Below are 20,714 nucleotides of genomic sequence, written 5' to 3'. Positions count from 1 at the left end.
ACTTGACCAAAAACTCGATAACCTATTTACGACCTAACCCTTAAATCAATACCCTGTTTCAAACCTTGAATCAGTACCCTTTTTCAGACCTGCCTTATAAATAGTTACCTAGTTCAGATCGCATCGTGAAAGACTTTTTTTAATGGTCTCATCGGTAATGATAAAAAAGTAGCTTCTCCTAAAACAATATAACCAATTCAAGACTAGAGTGCAGAAACCGTACCCTATTTGAGACCAATATGACCAAAATTGATACCCTAACTCTGACCAAAACGGCTAAAAAGCCATACCCATTGTGGCCGCACATACCTATAGAAGTATAGAGCCTATAAAACGGAGTACCTACCTCACCTTTGGGGAGGAGTGAAATCTATGAACAGTGATCTCTTGTACAGCCCTTGATGCTTATCGTGTGTGCCTTAGTTGAGAAGTAATCCTTTTATAAATTGCCGGATTAATTTAATTTAATTTACGTATCGTGATGTTGTTTCGAGTGAGAATTGAAAAAGCTGTGTATTCTGCTTCGTATAAAACAACCCAAAGATTGCTCCGTTGTTTACATATTTTTTAACGGTGTAATTCAGCGTACGTCACTCTGACCGAAATGGAAGGGGCCAGTTCAGTTTACCGACCGATCAAGACGAAATTAAACAATTCAAACGTTAACAGAAGAACACTTTTCGCCATTCGTCCTAAACCCGATACTGAAATCGATAAGGTGAAGCTAAGTGAAAAAAAGAAATAAATAAGTAAGTAAATAAATAAATAAACAAATAAATAAATAAAAAGATAAGAAAAATAATAAAAGACATTGGAAAAATTATTGCCTGATAGTTAGTTTGCCGCTCTATAGTGACCGTTCAGTTCTCAATACAATCAACTGTGGAATTATTTCGGACTTACCAACATAACACTCCTATGAACAGTCTCGATTTCATTTCAAGACTATTTCTGTTCTGATAAATCTTGACTGTTCTATTATTCTTTTCACCTCTGCTCTTTTCATTAGTGGTCAATCAAGTGTAATGAATAAAGTGCAAAATAACCGTCAAGGGGAAAAGTTTGAACCAGGGTAAACATTGTTAAGGATATCTTAGCTTGATCTTTTCACATTGCTTTCATGATTAGTATAAGTACAAACCACACGTTAGTTTTAATAATTATAAGATCTGAAAAACAAAATGTTCATTTGAATATTTTTACTCAGTTAACGTTAACATTGTGGAGGAGGCATCCTGGTCATAGGTTGCACTTGGCTGAGCTGTGAGAGAAACCAGCATCATGATTGGAACCAGTGACATACAACCTCGACATATGCAGGAGGGCGAAGGAGGTCTTTCTAGAGACTAAATGGAACTTCCTCATTGGATGTTTAGGTTAGTTTTTCTTAATGCTTGAGCTCAGCTTTTAACGGCCGTTTTCAAAGAGCGAAATGAGCCGCTCTGCGTAAATCTTAATTAAAGTTAATCAGGGCTCAGTTGAAAAACCACACAAGTGAGTGACCTACGATTGTTTCTTTGCCAATATTATTTGATTGTGTTAAGTAATTTTGTTGCCAGGGTCTAGTCGATGATAATTTTTAATTCCTATTTTTGTCAAAGGGTTTATTCATAAAATATACCTTTTATTCTGACCATTTCGATTAACAATGTGAAATACTGTAGTAGTAGTAGTAGTAGTAGTAGTAGTAGTAGTAGTAGTAGTAGTAGTAGTAGTAGTAGTAGTAGTAGTAGTAGTAGTAGGTGTTTGTAAACAGTGGTTCGATTTTCTGAACGGAATATTAATGTACACTAGGATTTCCTGATTATCAATTCTCGTTTGAGGCACTTCGTTCGAGGGAATTCTATAAGAATGGGCCACTAAGCTCGTTTTCGAGGGATCAAAACAAGGACGTATTTTTTATCTCTTGGCGCATAATCAGTTTACCAATTTGTATACTTGTTGCTTAGTCAGGGACACAGGTAATGTAAATGTATGTTATTTATAGTGGTCATGCACTTAGCTATACAAGCGCTAAGCTTGGCTAGTTTACAGGCATGCCACTGAAAAATAAGAAATATTTTAAACAAAGGTAAAATGGTTAAAAATCCCAACTGGCAGATGGGAGACCAGTTGGCTATTTACAAAGCGTGACCGAGGATTTAAACTCGGGACCACTGCATGAGAAGCAAATCCCGCCAGTGGCAGGGTGAAGGCCTTGAACCTGAAACCTCTGGATTACAACACCAGCGCCCTAGCCATTTGATATTTTAGGTTATTACATGTTATTATTACATTGACTTATACGACATAAGTAATAACATAATATGCATTTTCTGCTCTAATTTTAACTCTTTATGTGTAACGAAAACAAACTGAATGCTGACGTCTGACATATTTGAAGAGTTCTTTTTATTATTATTATTATTTTATAGTGCCTATGAAGTAAAAAAATAATTGCTGCTTATTTGCCGGAAAGACTTTCAAAATAAAGAATAATGGAGTTTTCCTTTTTGGAACATCTTCGTTCTTTTTAGAGACATTTGCGTTTTTGCATTATGCAAATAAGGAGAGTTATGACGTCATAAGTGGTTGAACCAAAACAGTTGTTGTTGTGGTTGTTGTTGTTGTTGTTGTTGTTTTTGTTTAAAACTGTAAAGTACTTCAGAAATGGTGGAGGATTTCAGACAGGAATGAATCACTGTGTCAGTCAGTCAGTCTCTTCAACCATGCGAGTCACTTCGCCCAGACCCTGTTTTATACATATGTGAATTTAAACTCCAAGTTCTTCGTTCCACCTGATTATACGGTTGTTGTTTTAGTCAAAGTATTTCTGTTAAAACAAAATTGGCTTTGTTGGAATCTTCAAGCTTTTATTCCAAGCATGTCCAATACTCAGCACTTGTGTTCAAGGCGTGAATGTTAAGATTCACGTGGTTCAAGCGGTACCACTCGCACGAGTCGTTAAATAAGGCTTACAATTGGTATGATTGTTTCAGGTGGTGAATGTGGTACTTTTCAGTGAAATAAAACATGGTGCTATTCCAATGCGAAAAGGTAAAATATTTGTTCGCGTTGCAGTGTATGTGTGTTCGTGTTATTTTTATTAATTAATTAATTAATTAATTAATTAATTTTTTGAGCGAGGGAGGGGTGGGGAAGCAAACAATGCCAGGGAAAAGTGGAAGGAACGCCTGCTATAAGAACCAGGCTTTTCGTCCAACAATCTCTATGCAATATGTAATCCGACTTCATCAACTGCCGTCAAGAGGTTCACCAATCAGAAACCAGTACACGCTTCTCGGCATAACTGACTGCCCTCTGGAATTTTGTCAATTGAGATTATTCCCGGAGTGTTTGATTAGTGTGAAATTCTTGCGCGGTTAGGATGCTCGAAGCAAGAGGTAAAAGAAAAAGGTTAAAAAGGGTGAATAAAATTTAGGAATAAGTTCAGTTAGCAAAGCGCACTGATCACGAGCCGCGGGATTGAAAGAACCTGAAAGAAAATATGACTCACGCCGAGGGAAGTGACTTGCGTCCTCTGATGCCACGTCTAGCGAATAATCTGCGGTGATCTTTGGTTCAATTACGATGTCCCTTGATATCGATTATCCAGGTCAGTTACATGCAGTCTCATTTTGCCGCAAAGTTATGGCCCGTCCATCCAAATTGCGGCCCACTGCTCATCTTTCGCTCAAAGTAATAAGAATGACTGTTAAACGTCCCTGAATTTTTTTCAAGGCTCCTAAAATGTTTACGGGAGAGATATTATTGTACGTGCATGGAAGCTGATCATTCACAACACAGTAGAATCCACAGAGAAAAAGTTGAAAACCGCCATGTTGTTGTGTCACACTATTGTCAGTTGGCGCATTTCCAAATATGGCATTTCACCCGATTGCCCACAGCTTGAGCTTAGACCGCTTGTGTCTACAGTCGTTCATTCGTAGATTCCTTGTAAACTTTTTGAAGTGACTTCCAAAGAGAGGAACTGATCTTTTACCTTTAGAGTCGAACAAATTAAATGCTTCCAAATTAAAGACTATCTGATGTGCAACAGCGGTGGGTTTTTAAGTTGATCCATCCGAGCTTTGACAATCTTTGGCAGCCTTTGACTGCCCTTTACCGAAGCGTTGCCAAAAAATCATTTGCGAGGGTTTTTCGCTTAAAAAGTGCTTTATTCCGCAAATTATTTCTGTCTCATTTTCTTATATAATTACTTGACTTTTATGGCTTAAACGTTTTTATTTTAAAATACCTGTATAATAGCAACCGACCGTTAACAGCAGGAGTAGAAAAAAAAAAAAAGCTTCCCACAGCAGGATTCAAAACCTCGACCCTCAGCATACCTATAGATGAATTATTCACGAAGAACTCACAGTTACCCACTTTGGTTGAAGACCACGGTGGGCTCAAATGATTTGCACAGCGGGCTACAGATTCAAATTACATTTGCTTTCTGCTGGAAATCAGTCAATTTGCCCACCTAATGACTTGTCGGACAGGTCATGTTATCTATTTATGGATATTAAAAAGCTCTTTAATATATAAAACCTAATGACATTCTTTTATCTTTCGTTAGCTTGCACATATTTTGAACGAGCTTTTAGCCCGTAGACGTTACGTGTCAGTATAAATGATTTCTTGACTGCTTGCTTGCTTGCTTGATTGATTGACTGATTGATTGATTGATTGATGACTTCATTGACTGATTGCTTGAATGCTTGCTTGAATGCTCGCCTGACTGATTGATTTAATGATTGATTGATTGATTGATTGATTGGCTAGCCGTCATCCATTTGTCTTCTTCCCATTAGTGCATCTGGCTTTTATCTAAGTTAAGCGAGGTTTTTATTTCTTTGTGGGAAACAGTTCCCACGGTTAGTAACATGCCTACAGTTAAGACACACTCTAAGCATGTATTTGCCAGTAGCGTCAGTAGCATCAGTTTCTCTCAGTTTCCTCTTCCTAATGTTCAGCGAAATACATTTCACGTTTGTTAACATCTGGCGCGGCCACTTCAATTTTCAAACTCACTTAGACGTAATTGGCCAGGAATTCAAAAAAATAATATAATAAATAATAAAGATGCAAGAAGGCATTGTACAATTTATTTACAAACTTTGATGGCAAAGGTTATTATAAATACATGTAACACTATGTAATTCGAAAAACGAACAAAATAAATACTACGACAGACATCGAACACTTCTGTCAATTCCATGCCAATGCATGATTATTTTAACTGTAATTTCATAACTAATTAGCAAATAAAATGAAATTAAACAGTTCATTTACTTCCTTAGCTGTGTTTCAATTTTAGCCTGTCCCTGACCTACCTCAAGGAAAAAGTACGCAACATTTTTTGTTTGTTTTTGTCTCTTTCGCATATGCTACTCATCTTGAAGATCTTTTGGCCTGCTGTTGCAAACTTGATTTCTTCAAAGTATTTTCATTTTTGCTACCCTTTCTAACCTAGCTAACCTCTCAAACTGTGACACATTACGCATGACATAACAACACGAATGCCATGTGCTAATAACACAGCTGTTTTATAAGGTATGCACACGTTGTAGCGGTACTGATGAAAATAACAGAGGCTTCAGCGGCGTTGTATGCTGCTCTCAGACTATGATTGTTACATAATAGGTCTGCGGTACAGGCTTTAGAAAACTATTGGTGCTAATGCAACCTTTAATTACGTAACGGCTATGAACATTATTGTTTTTTTGATGCTATCGCGATAGCTAGAACTCTGTTCAGGAATTATACGATGAATCCTGGGAGCCGTTTATATATATATATGAACTGGACAGAAAACTATGTACGTGTACAATGCCCTTGATGCCTCTTTTGGAATTCATTGTATGTATCATCTCTGAGGAATGGTCTAGCAACTCGCTTCTCGAGCAAATATTTGTTTTAAGAACATCGACTAATTTCCGGCGATGGGCAACTATGAGCCGATAGTTCCTCGACAGAAACATTCTATTGTTTAAATATTGCGTGATAGATCCCTCAAGGTGTCGATTAAGTTGTTTTCAAGTCGACGCAGCGGGAAAGATTAACTATGGACTTTCTGCTGGGAAAATAAGGTTAAAATGCAAATATTAGCTAACTTTGTCCACTGAGTATAATGCTTAATAAATTGTGAGGAACATATTGATTAAATATACAAAGTTCCCGAAGGTTTTTCTCATATAATTCCACTGACTCACTCGGTATCAATCTACATAACTTTTAGGGCTATGCTTCGAATTCTTTTCGTAACTGTGTTGATGATATATATATTCAGATGTTTTCGTTTCCTTACTTTTATTTTTGTTTGTTTTGTTCTACCTTTGTTGGTGGCCAGACGTATGTCTTAGCTTATAAGACCCAAATTCGTCAATTAAGCTCTACAAGTGCAAATATAAGGTTATTTCTTGTTGGTGTTTTGTGCCATAACGTTTATTCTAAATCCCGAAGAGTTTTGGTTGACGGCGGTTGCTCATTTCCAAGAGATCAAAACATGGTACATGAATTAATTTTTTTTTTCTCTCTTGACATGTAGTTAATTTACCAATTTGCATAGATGTTGCCTAATCAGAGGTGCAAGTAATCCCAGCCCTTCCTTGTCATTATATAAGTTATTAAAGTTATTATATATTACATCGAGTCATATATCATATAGCTCATGAAATAGGATATGTTTTCTGTTCCAGTTTCTACTCTTTGTGTATTAAATGAAAACAAACTGCTGAACGAAATGTTATTTATTCCAGTTTCAGCGCCTACACAAAGAAATTACCATGAATTATAGAAACGCAGTATGGGATAATAAATCAATTAAGCCGCTTAGCCACAGATTCGATAGACTATCAATCAAAAGCGACAGGACTGCAAATCATACGTGATCTCATGACCATGTGTAACGTTTCTTTTGACATACAGTGAAATTGTCGCAGAGGACATCAGAGGCAAAAGCGCTTTAGTGGCAAAGAGTTTTGTAAACCAGCATTTAACTAGCTGTTACGGGGGCGGGGGGGCGGGGGGGCGGAGGGGGGCGGGGCGAGGAGGGATACACCGTTATTTGGAGTATGGTATCTTAGCTGTTTTGGTCAGATAGAATGTGTCGAATTTGGCCATGCATTTTGGTCTGAAATAGACTGTGATTTTTGCACTTTAGTCTTGACTTAGGTATGCTTTTTTTGTAGTAGAAGCTACTTTTTCATAATTATCGATAAGATCATCAACAAAGGTCCTTCACAGTACCTTAAGCATTGGTCTTAACTAGGGAACTAATTATAAGGCAGGAGTGACACAGGGTATTGATAAAGGGTCAGGTCTTAAATAGGTTATCGAATGGTCAGGTCATAAACAGTGTAAATCGGCAGATTTTGGTCTTACACAGCGTAAAGGCTTTGGGAAGCGGGTCGCACACCCGCACCTAATTTTACCGGGAGTACCCCCCCCCCCCCGCCCACTTTCCCCGGCCAGCAATCTGAATTGCTTGGTGTGTACACCTGAATCTGAAGTAACCTGTGCCCCAGCAGTAAAAACAAAAACCAAAAGAAAATCCATGATGTAAGTGTTACACTAGAACTGCCTTCTGAACAGCTGAATTATAGACTGGGCATTTTTGCGTTTATAAATTCCAATACCTTGTGTTTGAAAACCTCGGTGGGTTTACTTAATCCTGGGTCAAGGACATTGAACAATCCAGAAACACTCCTAGTGCTCACTGTTTGCAGTGTGAGATCATACAAGGGATAATACAATTAATTTGTTTCCTCTGGGCAACTTAATAAGCTTATTAATGTTTAGTAGATGTGTTGGACGCCCTTTGCTCCACTAGGAAGCCGAAGGATTAAGTCAGTAGATGTGCGGAGACCAGTTCAGTGGTGAGAATGACTGCGATTTTCATGCTACATTGTGTCTCTTTCCGAACCAAAACATTTAAGGCTAACGCTACTAGGATGAAATTTAACGTAAAAAAAAAAAAAAAAAAAAAAAAAAAAAAATATATATATATATATATATATATTCGCACGATCACACTTAAACAATATGTCAGTCAAAAATAATTCGACACCCCAACGGGTGATTTTAATGCGAACAATGAAAAAACAATGGCTGGTCGGGATGGACACCACACCAGCTTTGTTACAAAATGGTTTCCTACTTATGATTGGCTCAAGTGGATTTTGGGTGTGACATTCAAGTTTAAAGAAGCACTCACCGCGCTGAGGTCTCATTCACCCTGGTGATTTGGAAGAGAGCACATCGAGAACAACAGGAGCTGTAAGACTGATATCTTACTTTACGTCGACCATCATGGTAAGTGTTGCACAAAAAAAGGTTTTATTTTGTTTTTCATTGATGAATTGACTGTACTGCTTATTCTTAATTAGTGCCTGATCTCAGATTCATTTCAATTCCATTCTGCAAAGTGTGATTAAACCAGATATGAAGATCAAGCTGTGTATGGAAGGCGCCGTAAACGGGCACCCGTTTGTGATTACCGGGGAAGGAGATGGCAAGCCTTACGAGTAAGCAAAAGTTCCAAAATATCCAATCGTTGTGTTCAGTTTTATCGCCACATTGCTCCAAGCAGTGCTTAGTTTAGGTATTTGGTTCCTTTTTTGTTTGTTTGTTTGTTTGCTTTTTTTTTTTTTTTCCCTTTTTTTCTTTTCTTTTCTTTCTATTCCGCTTTGTTTTTGCATATCTCTGTTGTCCAAAGTCATTACTAGCGCACTTAACTTTGAACTTTTGACAAATATCTGTCGTGCAATCTACATGATCAAATGCATTTGTCACATAAAAACTGCGTGCCTATGTTTGTCAGAATAAGCATGCATTGAAAAAGTGTGCAAAAAATCAAGCGACCCATTAACTCAGAAAACGATGAACATACTGTGCTGTTCGCGGGTGTAAAAGAAAGCTACCAACCATATACCAAGTAAACAGCATACACATGGTTCTGAGTGATTAAGGTCAGACTCTTAATGTCGAAATCAACTACAATACTTGCCAAAAAATTCGGACGAAATTTTAAGTGTCTAAAATATTTACAGTTCAGTATGAAACTTTAAAGTAGATCCAAAGTACTGAGTTTTGTTTATGATGGGCTTTAAGTGGCGAACTCTAGTTGAAAATACCGCTTAACATACGTAACGGCTTGGTAGAATTAGTGATATGTCAATTTCTCGTCAGTGTATTGGTAAAACCTCGAGGCTGCATGCAGTACGTAAAACTATTGTTTCCACAGATGTTGTTCACTTTAGTTCGAGGCTTGAAGGCGTAAATTCACTTAAGCTTTGTTTTAGCAAAGTATTTGCTCGAAATGAGATAAAAAGTGTCCGAAAAGTAAAAGTCCGAAATAAAACGTCTGAAATTTTACATGTGTCTGAAATTTTTTCGCAAGGAAAATATTCACTTGTTTAATTCAACCTATTGTAGTAACAGGATGCAGTCGGACCAAGAAAATTCTAACTTTAAATATCAGAACTTTTCTTCAGCGAAATAGATTTTCGGCCGTTATTACTTCTCAGGACTTTTTGGACGGAAAAAATCAATGTTCTACATTTTATCTGAACGGTTCGTTTTCTCACTTGTTTGGTTTTCTTGCTTGTGTTTTAGGGGAACTCAGACTATGGACCTCACGGTCATAGAGGGCGGACCTCTGCCTTTTGCTTTCGATATCTTGACAACAGTATTCGATTACGGCAACAGGGTATTCGCCAAATACCCAGATAATATAGTAGACTATTTCAAGCAGTCCTTTCCTGATGGTTATTCTTGGGAACGAAGCATGACTTACGAAGACGGGGGCATTTGCATCGCCACCAATGACATAACGTAAGTAAGATGTAGTGCTAATGCCCTCAGCAGGGAAAACGTTGCACTGAGATTTACAAATGGTTTAGTTCTAATCATATTTCTTTGATTTGTCCCCTCTTAATCTCTAATTACTATTGTTTTTGGAGTTTATTCATTGATCTATTCGTACATTTTTAGCTATCTTATTAAGCCTCTTGCTTTGTTATCACTAGGAAATGTTATATGAAAGATTTTGACTTAGTTTAAAACTCTTTTCTAATAAAAGTCGTTCTCTCTGTGTATAACCATATGAAAGAAAAAAAATGCTTACAGTATTATAGTCCTCCTGTTCTCCACCTTTATGCTGTTATATCTTAATGTACAAGTCTCTATTTAATTGTTTTGCCAACCGTTAAACAGAGTTGTTTCTCACACCTTTGTTTAATTGGTAACACTCCATTTGCCTCACTTTTCTTTCATCAGACTGAGTAAAGAGGTCAAAAACTGTTTTGTCTATAAAATTCGATTTGATGGTGTAAACTTTCCCCCGAAAAGTCCGGTTTTGCTGAAGACAACAAAGAAGTGGGAGCCTTCCACTGAGAAAATGTATGTGCGTGATGGAGTGCTGAAGGGTGATGTTAACATGCCTCTGTTGCTTGAGGGAGGTGGGCATTACCGGTGTGACTTCAAAACTACTTAAAAGTAAGCTTTTTTACGCGTTTAAGTGAATTGATGACTCGGAATAAGGAGTAAACGACAACTATTCTACGTAACGGAGTGTCATGCATATATTAAAATTCTCGCGACTTCCGAAGAGTTTGGGAGACCTTAGATGCAACAGTGTCGCAATGTTATATGATTCTGCACCCAAACCAGTGTCACTGATTTGAATTGGATTGTTCCATTGCAGAGCTAAGAAGGCTGTCTGGTTGCCAGAGTATCACTTTGTGGACCACCGCATTGAGATCTTGAACCACGACACAGATTACAACCACGTTAAGCTGCATGAGCATGCCGAAGCTCATTCTGGGCTGCCGAAACAGCTTAGGCAACGACGACGACGACGTCAAGAACGTCGCCTAGTAAAAATTGATTTTATATTTTACCAGCGAAATTCGCCATTGTCTAGATCTGTTCGGTACGCCAATGGCTGATCTAAACAAGTGCTCAGGCTAAATATGCAATGACAGCGTTCAATTCCAAATGGAAATATGAAAAATTAGGGACCGTTCATTTTTTATAAGGTAGGGGGGGCTGGTGGGATTTGGGGGGGGGCATGCGAAAAAAAATGGCTTTCGAGGGGGGGCCATCCCAAAAAAATAAGGGAAAAAGGGGGGGTCACGGGAAATATTTTAGTACAACTTTAAAATGGGATAATGTTTGAATATCAAAAAAATTGCTACAGAATAAACATAGAAGGCAGGATACAAATTTATTACAAACTTTCCTTCTGCTTTAAAAAACATTTGGCGACAAAAAGCATTTGTAGCTACTGAAAAGAAGTATTTAACACTGTTATTTTCGAATGCAACTTTCACTGCCACTCATCTTCATCTTCGCTGTCGTCGGGTTCTTCGTCGCCGCTGGTGCTGCTATGGGAGTCTCTTTCACCAATGCTACAAGAAGCAGCAATGCTTTCCGTCAGAGTGTACTCTTCAGGGTACATGAAGGTGTAAACATAATCTCTGACTTCCTGCTCAAGGTTGGTGGTGATTCTGCTTCTTGCAGCATTGGTGAAATAATTCCCTTCCATTGGACTGAAAGAGTGTGGAATCGTGTTCCTTTACATCTTTCAATATGACATTCAACTTTTCCACCATTGCTCTGTGCTCTTTGATGGAGAAGTTCAGTTTTCTTCCATCACTGGGCTTCAACCGGTACCCTGGCATGGAAAACTCACTCGCCCTTTCTGAACAGCCATCCGCACTTAGATTGCTTCTTTTGCTTGTAAGATGTCAAACTGCCTGGATCGTTCAGCTGTAAACCTTTTCTTAAACGACTCGTCGCTTTCGCCATTATTGCGCATTTTGGAATGAGCCTCTTTCATGATGCTCATGTAGTAATGCGCTCTTTTCCCGATTGGATTAACAATATAGCCAAGGCTTGTTTTCCGGAGACCCGGAGGTATGGTTGTATCATCAGCAGAGGAGGAACTAGTGACCTACCAGAAAAGGAAAGACGATTTTTTTGTTTATTATATTGAACTGATATTATTGAATGATCATGGTTCGTGTAACCATTTAATGTTGTATTCGTGTAGTGAAATGTAGACCTAAGTCAAACGATATATTAAAAGACACATACTATTTTAAAAATGTTCAAACAGTTTTAGGTGCTATCTTTACAATAGGAAAATACAGAAGTTTCTCATTATAAAAGTGAAGCATACATGCATTTTTAATGTCCAGATAAAAATAGGAACACTGACAAGAAATTAACTCTTACCGGCTCATCTTCTTGTACTTCAACAGCTTTCTGTTTTACCTGCACAGGGCAACATTTATACATGCCTATCACTAGAGTAGAGGAAAAAACCTTCCAAATAAAGACATCTGTAAATTAAATGTAAGAATGTGTTTCACACAACACATCAACAGATTTCCAGTTTTTTCACAACACTTCGTACTTGGTTCAGTATCACCATGCAGGAGCAAGGAAAGACTCTGTTCCAGGCCACTGTTACTTCCGTAAGATTGAGAAGTTTATGAATGAGCACTACGAGGAGGGGGAGAACTACAGGGAGGTTCTAAAGTTGTCCTGTCAAGAAAAGGTAGGAGGAATTTGCTCTTTTTGTTGTGAATGGACTAGACCACCCATAGAAAGATACCCTAAACCAGTTCCTGACCATTCCTGCCTACCGGAATACCACTACCTCTCCTACCAGAAGACCCTAAAAGAAGGGCGTGATCCAGATGACTGGCAGCCAAGGGTCCAAGCGAAGAAAGAGCATGGAAGTGGCAGGCTGGTTTTATCTGACCCAGAGAGCATTGCTCTATTTGCAGATAAGTTTATTGTCAAATCAAAGTTTGTGGTGGATTATCTTCAGCATCTTGAAGTGCTGGAATTTAAAAGGAAAAAGAGAGCAGAAGAAAAGGCAAAGTTAAGTAGGGACGCAAAAGATAAATCATATGAGGATTATCCTTAGACTGAGTTGTGCGAAGATCTAACCAAGCTTAAAAAGCTACGTGTTCCGGAACTAAACAAGTACTTGAACCACCACGGGCTGAAGCAGCATTTGAAAAGCAGCAAGAGTGAGAAAGTAAAGGCAATTGTAAGACATTCATGCTTGCAGCAGAAGAGTCCTCTCAGAGCTGGCCAACCAACACTGAGAAATGCAAGGACATTGACACAAAATGACAACAGGGCAAGTGCTGACAGCAGTGAAACGGATGAAAGTGACAATGATGAGTATGACAGTGATGCCATTGACTCTGGGGGAGAAGATGACTCAAGTGATGTCATTCTTGCATTCATCAATTCAGATGAGAAAGATGCCAATGAGAGGCCAAATGCCACACGCTAAGGGCAAGCCATAACTAGGAGATCTGAAATTGATTTCTCTTTCTTTTGATTTGTTTTATAAACAACAGCTCTCTGTAGTAGAGGGATTGTAAATATTGTCTTCATAGTGAGTACAATAACGTGAAGTAGGGGGATAATAGAGAAATATTAAAAAAGTTGAAATCTAAATATTGTTTGTTCAATTTTTTTTTGTGGGGGGGGGGGATCATCCCAAAAAATGACCGCTATAAGGGGGGGCCATGTGAAAAAATTGGTAAGCTGAGGGGGGGTCATGCGATTTTTACATGGTGCTTCCCAAATCCCACCAGCCCCCCCCCCCCTCCCTCATAAAAAATGAACGGTCCCTTAGCCGTCGCCGTCCACGTTCAGTAGACGACGCAGAACTTGGTCATTTCATGTTGTTGTTTTGCAGAGGACGGCAAAGAAATAATGTAATGCACGTGCACAGCTATTGTTTTGCTCATTAAACTTTTTGTTTGGTGACGTTCTCGTTGCTGTCGTTGTCGTAAAACGCAATTTGCGTCACTTACTCAGGTTTCAAAAGGTCGAGTGGAAACATGCATAATAAATTTATATTGTTCCTTATCACTCAGAGAAATAATCAAAAACATGTTTTCTTTCTTCTTTTTTTTTCCCCGTTTCTCTGTTGCATTAGCTCTTTCTTACTATGCAGACGTATTTTAAATCTTAACTCCTTACTCTGTGAGCAGATTCGCAAAAAGGGTCCAAAAGGTCTAACCGGAATGCGGCCGGAAACGTTTTGGCACGTGATGTGGTTCACCCTAGCTCAGGTGACAAATAGATTCCCGCCATACTTACTTGAGAAAGACGCCGTGACAGCCTCGAAACCTTGTGATAGCTAAAACATTGACTCTGCTTCGGTATCTTGTTTTTCATTATGTCAACCAGACATAGTCGGAAAAAAAAGTATCTATGGTTGAACTTTTTTTTTAGTTTTCCTGTCGGAAAAAAGTTAACATCCACTCGACGGCTCAGTTTCAACCTTTACTCCTCTTACAACCCGGGACTTAGAACAACGCAAACACAGTTAGGGAGGATTCTTCTCTCTCTCGCAGAAGCACGAGGTTTCAAAATTAGGCTTAGCTCGCGTGCATGCGCCACATCCAGTCAAAATAACGTGTGCTTTGCGCCAATCATGTCATGATAGCGATGCAAACAGATCAAGATGTACTTAACTGAATGTTCACTCTGGTTTCAACTTTTACCCTTGACACGGGGTTCAGAGGTTATTTTGCGCTTTATCATTACCACGCCGGGACCACTAAGGAAAAGAGCAGAACGGTAAGAAGTGATAGAACAATCAAGATTTTTAACAGTTCAAAACACGATTTAGCTAACCCTAGTTATAGTTCGTTTTAACATTGTTTCCACTTAAGCTATCAGCCAATAAAATGTTCATACATATATTATATTTTTACTACTTTTTGCTTCGCCTTATATATTTCAGTATTTCGTTGCCTTAATACCGTTTTCGAAGAGCGGGGAAATAAACCCGTAGGTTGAATTGTTTGAATTCGTCGTGATCGGTCTGGGAGCTGAGTCGGCCCCTTGTAAGCGATAAGTTTGCTGACTTACCCCGTCAAGAAATATGTTCGCAACAGAGAGATTTTGGCGTTATTTTATACGAAATAGCCATAGCATGGATTGCTTTTTCGATGTTCTCTTATCACCTTCGTCGATTTTTTTTTTGCTCTCGCTACAATTTGCTTGCGGGAAGAATGTGGAAAAGCTCTTTTTTACGGGAACGCTTGCTATGCAGGCTAAAGAAGGGATGGTTGGAGTTACGTGACTGACTTAAGAAGTGACCAATTCCCGTTTTGAATCATCCACAACTCCTGTTATGCTTTACAGTTTTCACCAAAAACAAGTTGCACAATTGAATTGTTAATTACATCTACAGCAGACGTCACTCTCCGGCAAAAACTCTATGATAACACACAAAAAATACACAGAAGCGGGCTTCGACAACAAGTTTATTCTTACTTGTATTGGTCTACAACTGAGTTGAAAAAGTTTATCTTTATGTTGTAATTCTGCAAAAAGGAACCGCTTGATTTTCCCCACAAAATTTAACCCAAGACTAGTCTCTAACAAATCTTTTCATGAATCTTTGAATCGAAAGAAATCAAAAACACTTTTTTTACTCCTTATTGTTGTCGTTTTGGCTCTTCGTTAAGCCTTTACTTGTCCTTGCTCGGCAGAGTAGAAGCCTGAGGGCGGGCAGCAGCATTCTCATAGACCACCACGTTGTTGTAATCTTTGTCATGACTTAATATCTCAATTCGGTGGTCAACAAAGTGATATTCTGGCAACACCACATCCTTCTTGGCTCTGCAAAGGAGCAAACAAACTCGGATCAGTGACTATAACAGGGATCTACATAAGCATATGACAAATGCAATGCTGTTTTTAAACTCTTAGCACTGGTTGTTGCCAGCTTCCGAAGTCCACTAACCTGATAAAAACCAAGTTCATTCCCTACTAGGTAAGGTTATATGCTGGGTAAATTATTGGATATTTCCTTAGAGTCCAAATTTTAGAAGTCGTGTTCAACACCATTTCCTACAATGAGTATTTATAATCGAGCAATCGGAGCTAAGGTCATTGCTTTCACTCAAATAGCGATCACTAAGAGCTGATCTTTATCAGTCATTCGACACAACTGGATCATTGAAGGTAAGGTTAGAACCTTGAAATTAAATATCGTAGACAAAAAGGTCACAATGCACACTGATGAAAAAGAATTTGATTACATATAATTTAATACAAAATTGTAAATTAAGATATAGCAGCTTAATCAAATAAATGTTGGATTTTGCAGATACTCGTGCATTATCGTGCAATCGGAGCTTAGGTCATTGATTTCAATCAATTAGCGATCACTAAGAGCTGATCTTTATCTGCCCTCCATCATACGTACATCGCAAATGCGATCTAAAAATCCGATAATACTTCATAAGACTGGAGATCTGAGCTTTTTAAAGTTCGATATATCCCCACAATATTATAAGAATAAATTGTAGTGTTTAGAGAGGTAGCCAAATCAGCACTGGATGGTTTTCAAGCGGGTCCTCTATCTTGATCTAATTGGACTTTGGATATTAACTTTGGTTTTTCAGGATGTATGTCAATAATAAAAAATAATTAATCTGTGCTGTCTGCAAATAGCCAATTGATTTACCATATCATTTTCCGTAGTACGATTTGTTTTGCAATTGGTAAGATTTCGTCATTAATTTCTTATTCCGTGGCACCAAGTCCCTTAAGCACATAAACAAAAGCTTACTTGTAAGTACTTCTGAAGTTACATCGGTGATGCTTATTTCCTTCAAGCAACAGAGTCTTCTCATGTTCCCCCACTAGCACTCCATCGCGCACATACATATTCTCAGTGGATGGCTCCCATTTCAGCGTCTTCTTCTGCATAATTGGACCATTAGCAGGAAAGTTAACACCATGAAATCGAATATCATAGATAAAACGGTCGCCCTCCATTCTGATGAAAAAGACATGAGACATACTCAGCGTGACCAAGCAAAAACACGCGAAAATTTGTACGTTAAAATATGACAGCCTAATTACAGAGTATAATGTCAACAGAAACAATTATTGTCTTTATTTACTTCCTTACGGTTATACACAAAAACGAAACACTTTGGAAAAGAACCTTAGACTTGTAGTTGAAAATATTTGATAACGAAATTTCCCAGTAATAACAAAGTAAAACTGAAAGGTAAGTAATAAGAAAATTCAAACCATACCAATAGATCTATGAATAAACTCCCACAAAATAATAGTCAAAGATAAAAAAGGGGCAGAAATCAAGTGATTCGATTGAAACTGAACACATTTAATGAATGCGGAACGTTTTTCTCTTTAGTAGAAGGCATTAGATGTTCATTTTACTAACTTGATGTTGTTTGACACGGTGCAAATGCCTCCATCTTCGAAAGTCATACAACGTTCCCAGGAATACCCCGCAGGAAACGACTGCTTGAAATAGTCTGGGAGGTCTCTTGGGTATTTGGTGAATGCCCTGTTGCCGTACGAGAATGCTGTCGTCAAGATATCGTAAGCAAAAGGGAGAGGTCCACCTTCTTGGACTTGAAGGTTTATACTGTGTTTTCCCCTGAAACAAAACAGAAAACCAAAGACGTAAGAAAACGTACTGTTCATCTAGCACTTCCAATAATTCCTTTTTTCGTTGCGGCGTTCTTTTACACACGCGATCATGACAGCAAGTTCACCGTCTGGGTTATGGTTTGCTCTCTCTCTTTAAAATAGTGCACGTTATTCCAGTGCTTACTTTGAAAAAAATAACAATGCAGCGACCTCCTATTGCAGTTTTATAATAAACTTAATTAGTCCTAACAAAGAAAAGGTAAGGGAAAATGAAGTACCTTAGGGGGAATTCACGTGTAAGCTAGAAAGGGGACAGTCTGATCACGCGTCAGTGGGTGTGTCCTTCAATCTTATGTAACCCAGTGAATTGAATGAAATGTTTGTTTTCAGGTGAATGTTACCCGGCCAGGAATTACATAACAAATCGGAGCCTACGAATTGGCATATTTAACAAAACGTTTAGCGCCAAAGAAGCTAGATTTTATATATCGATTTCTAGACAAGGATAAGAAAGAACTTTTTGAAATACTTGAAGTAGGCTATCTCGTTATGTATAGTTCGTCGACTTAACGGTCGTAAGATCCAAATAAAAGAATCAAATATAAACTAGTATCTGCTGCGATAGAATGAAAGAATTTGGCTTCAGACAAGCGAATTCCCGGTACTAAATCTTGTTCAAATGAAAAACTCAGGGGAAAAAAATCTTTTCTCTAAACATATCACTGAATGTGACCGTGAAACTGAACACGCGAGTAATTATTTTAAAATTTTACTTACTCGAAAGGCTTGCCTTCTCCGTCTCCTGTAATCTTGAATGGGTGCCCGTTTACAGAGCCTTGCATACACAGCTTGATCTTCATGTCTGTTTTAATCACACTCTGCGGAATGAGATTGGGATGAATCTGATATCATTTACCAATTAAAAATAGGCAACAGAGTTAATTCATCAGTAAAAAGACAAAATTAAACCGTTTTTTGGTTATTTCTGTGTTACACTTACCATGATGGTAGAGGTACTGTAAAATGTTAGCTTCGCCTTATGCAGCTCTTGTTGTTCTCGATCTGCTCAGTTCAAATTCACCAAGATGAATGGTAACTCAGCTCGAAGAACACTGCTTTCAAGCTGAATGTCACACCCGAAATCCCCTTGTCGACCAATCATAAGTCGGGAGCCCTTGGTAACAAATTAAAGTTGACATGACAAACGAGCAGTATTGAAATCACAATGGGGTTAAACAAACCCTTTTTGTTATATGTTCAAACGCCTGTAGAAACGCAGGGATTTATCAATCGAGATAGTGTTTTCGCTGAAGTAATCAGGGAAACTAGTAGATTTTATTAACGGAAAAAAAAAGTTGGGGTTAATGGCACTTTAAGGATAGAGCAGATTAACATGCATTACAAACGAGAAAATCGAAAAAAAAATAGGCTAACATTTTCAAGGTGCGCAACCGTGACGTAGCTTCTTTAACCCTCAATGACCTAATCCAAAGCTTATTCAGCAAGTCAGGCTACTTTCAAAGGCCTCTGTTTAACTCGAAATACTGAAGCATAGTTTGATGTCCTACCTTAGCTTGAAAATTGGAACTCGAGACGGTGGATGAATACACAATATCAAATACTCTCTTCAAGTACTGATGAATACTGCAAGACACACTGTTATTCATTCTCCATAGGCCGTATAATTTATGCGTTTTTGAGAGGCGGTTGCCTTTTAGAATATGAACGACATACACGTGAAAAAACATTCCTACATGTTGATCTGGCTACATTGACTACAAAATTATTAACTGTCTGGCGGTGTGCGTTTATAGCTGTTTATTTTCCAATCTTCCTCTGTAGGGAGTGCTTTTAATCTCGAATCTTCCCCAGGGCCAAATGAATATTTTTAAGTTTCATCTCTAAACAGCTTAAATATTTTTAAATTCCTGCGTCCTTATTTCAGTTCTCTTCTTATATATTTTTGCTTGAGAAAAAAAGACTTAGTTCTGCCTGCCCAAATGTAACAAAGATTTCACACTGGATAAATAGATTGCACAAGAGCTAGACGTAAAACCCATCCATTTGGATTCCCCAGTTGTTAGTGGTGGAATTCCCGTTACGTTACCTAAAACTTATTGGTAAAGGACAATAATTTTACTTTTTATTAAAAAATGCAAGTCGCCGGCTCTCTTTCTCGCAAGGATATCCGATGAATTCTCGGTATACATATATTCTTAATGATACAGGTGAAGTAAGCTGTGATGCCCAATTGGATATACTTCCTTGCAAACCCGAGAAAAGTCGTTTTAATCAGTCTGCTTTAAAGTCTTGGGTGCGGCCATGGATTCTTTCTCCGGGGATGAATATAAATCACGGTAAGGAAAAAGGATGCGGAGCAACTGAAAATCACGATAACTGTTGTTAAAGGCCAAATTCCTAGAGTAAGCTGTCGCCTTTGGATCATGTGAAAACGTTTAAGAACATCAGGGATGTAACAAATGATAAATAAGACCTCTTTGGTTTTGTTTTGATAGTTATATCTTTGTTCTAGAAGGTTTCCGGTGCTATAAACTTATTGACAATATTTTTACTCGTACTGATTATGAAACAGCTGCCAATAATTGTTTTGTTAACAACCGTCTTAATAATTCATTCAAAACTCGTTGAAAGGTTTCCGACATTCTAATTTTTTAATAATTTTTGCGTGGAGAGTATTTTTATGTTATTAGTTTTTAGCGGTTTTCTAGTTTGAAAAGAATCTCTCGATGTTGCTAGTATGCGGCAGGCGTTTTTAGTTTTTTTTGTCGGTACATTTTTGTTATTAGCGTTTTACTGAAAGCGCACAATATGTCCATGTTTTTACGGCAAGTGGAATAAATATTTGGGGGAAAAGTGAGACGGGCCAAACAATGAAACTGGTTTCTTTATGTTACCTTGCGTGAAACAACTGTATCGATACCGACGAAGTAAACAAAACATTTAACTATAAATATTTCTATTTATTTAAGGACTGTGCTCTTAACAGGTTTCTCTCAAAAATTGTTTTGAAACTGAGGCGTTGTTTTCAAAGCGGTTCCGCCATTTACCTGTAGTCAATAATTTGAGCGTTAAAGCCGTGTATTTTGAGTAGTTATGAGCATATGTGAGTGTTTTATTGAAAATAAAGATATTTACAGTTTCCCTGGCACGCAGGATAAACTTAGCCAAACTTGGTGGACTTAATTATAACAGTGGTTTTATCATGAAAGAATGAGTGATGCGAATGCAGCCATAACACTACTGGAAAA

At 38.1% G+C, this 20,714-nt stretch overlaps 2 protein-coding genes, 1 long non-coding RNA gene and 1 pseudogene across 3 annotated transcripts in view; 2 read left to right on the top strand and 2 right to left on the bottom strand.

Moving 5' to 3' along the window:
• The window catches only part of LOC110067186 (GFP-like fluorescent chromoprotein cFP484), a 37,421-nt gene that overhangs the window by 6,340 nt on the left and 10,367 nt on the right, over nucleotides 1-20,714 (top strand). The gene's annotated exons all lie outside the window — the stretch shown is intronic.
• Nucleotides 8,404-10,934, top strand: LOC149113307 (GFP-like fluorescent chromoprotein cFP484; annotated as a pseudogene).
• Nucleotides 11,017-12,546, bottom strand: LOC149113306 (uncharacterized). Its single transcript, XR_016206755.1, has 2 exons — nucleotides 12,226-12,546; nucleotides 11,017-11,941 (listed from the first exon to the last, which is right to left on the bottom strand). It is a non-coding gene; the product is annotated as an uncharacterized LOC149113306 (long non-coding RNA).
• On the bottom strand, nucleotides 15,284-19,127 carry LOC149113305 (GFP-like fluorescent chromoprotein cFP484). The gene is made up of 6 exons (XM_089288215.1): nucleotides 19,014-19,127; nucleotides 18,446-18,619; nucleotides 18,223-18,323; nucleotides 17,234-17,452; nucleotides 16,610-16,819; nucleotides 15,284-15,654 (listed from the first exon to the last, which is right to left on the bottom strand). Exons 2-6 carry the CDS (start codon nucleotides 18,446-18,448, stop codon nucleotides 15,504-15,506), a joined length of 684 nt encoding a protein of 227 aa, XP_089144341.1. The 5' UTR covers nucleotides 18,449-18,619; nucleotides 19,014-19,127; the 3' UTR covers nucleotides 15,284-15,503.

Source organism: Orbicella faveolata, unplaced genomic scaffold (assembly GCF_042242905.1).
Source record: "Orbicella faveolata isolate gen_17 unplaced genomic scaffold, um_ofav_v1 contig_15, whole genome shotgun sequence".
Lineage (NCBI taxonomy): Eukaryota > Metazoa > Cnidaria > Anthozoa > Scleractinia > Merulinidae > Orbicella > Orbicella faveolata.
The sequence above is the reverse complement of the archived record's forward strand: the minus strand, read 5'-3'. Positions and strand labels throughout refer to the sequence as shown.

Excerpts from the sequence above, each read along its gene's own strand:
- LOC149113305 (XM_089288215.1), bottom strand. Across the intron at positions 16,820-17,233 it reads ACCGTGTCAAACAACATCAA|AATGGAGGGCGACCGTTTTA; the intron begins GTTAGTAAAATG and ends CTTTTTCATCAG. Across the intron at positions 15,655-16,609 it reads AACTTCAGAAGTACTTACAA|AGCCAAGAAGGATGTGGTGT; the intron begins GTAAGCTTTTGT and ends GCTCCTTTGCAG.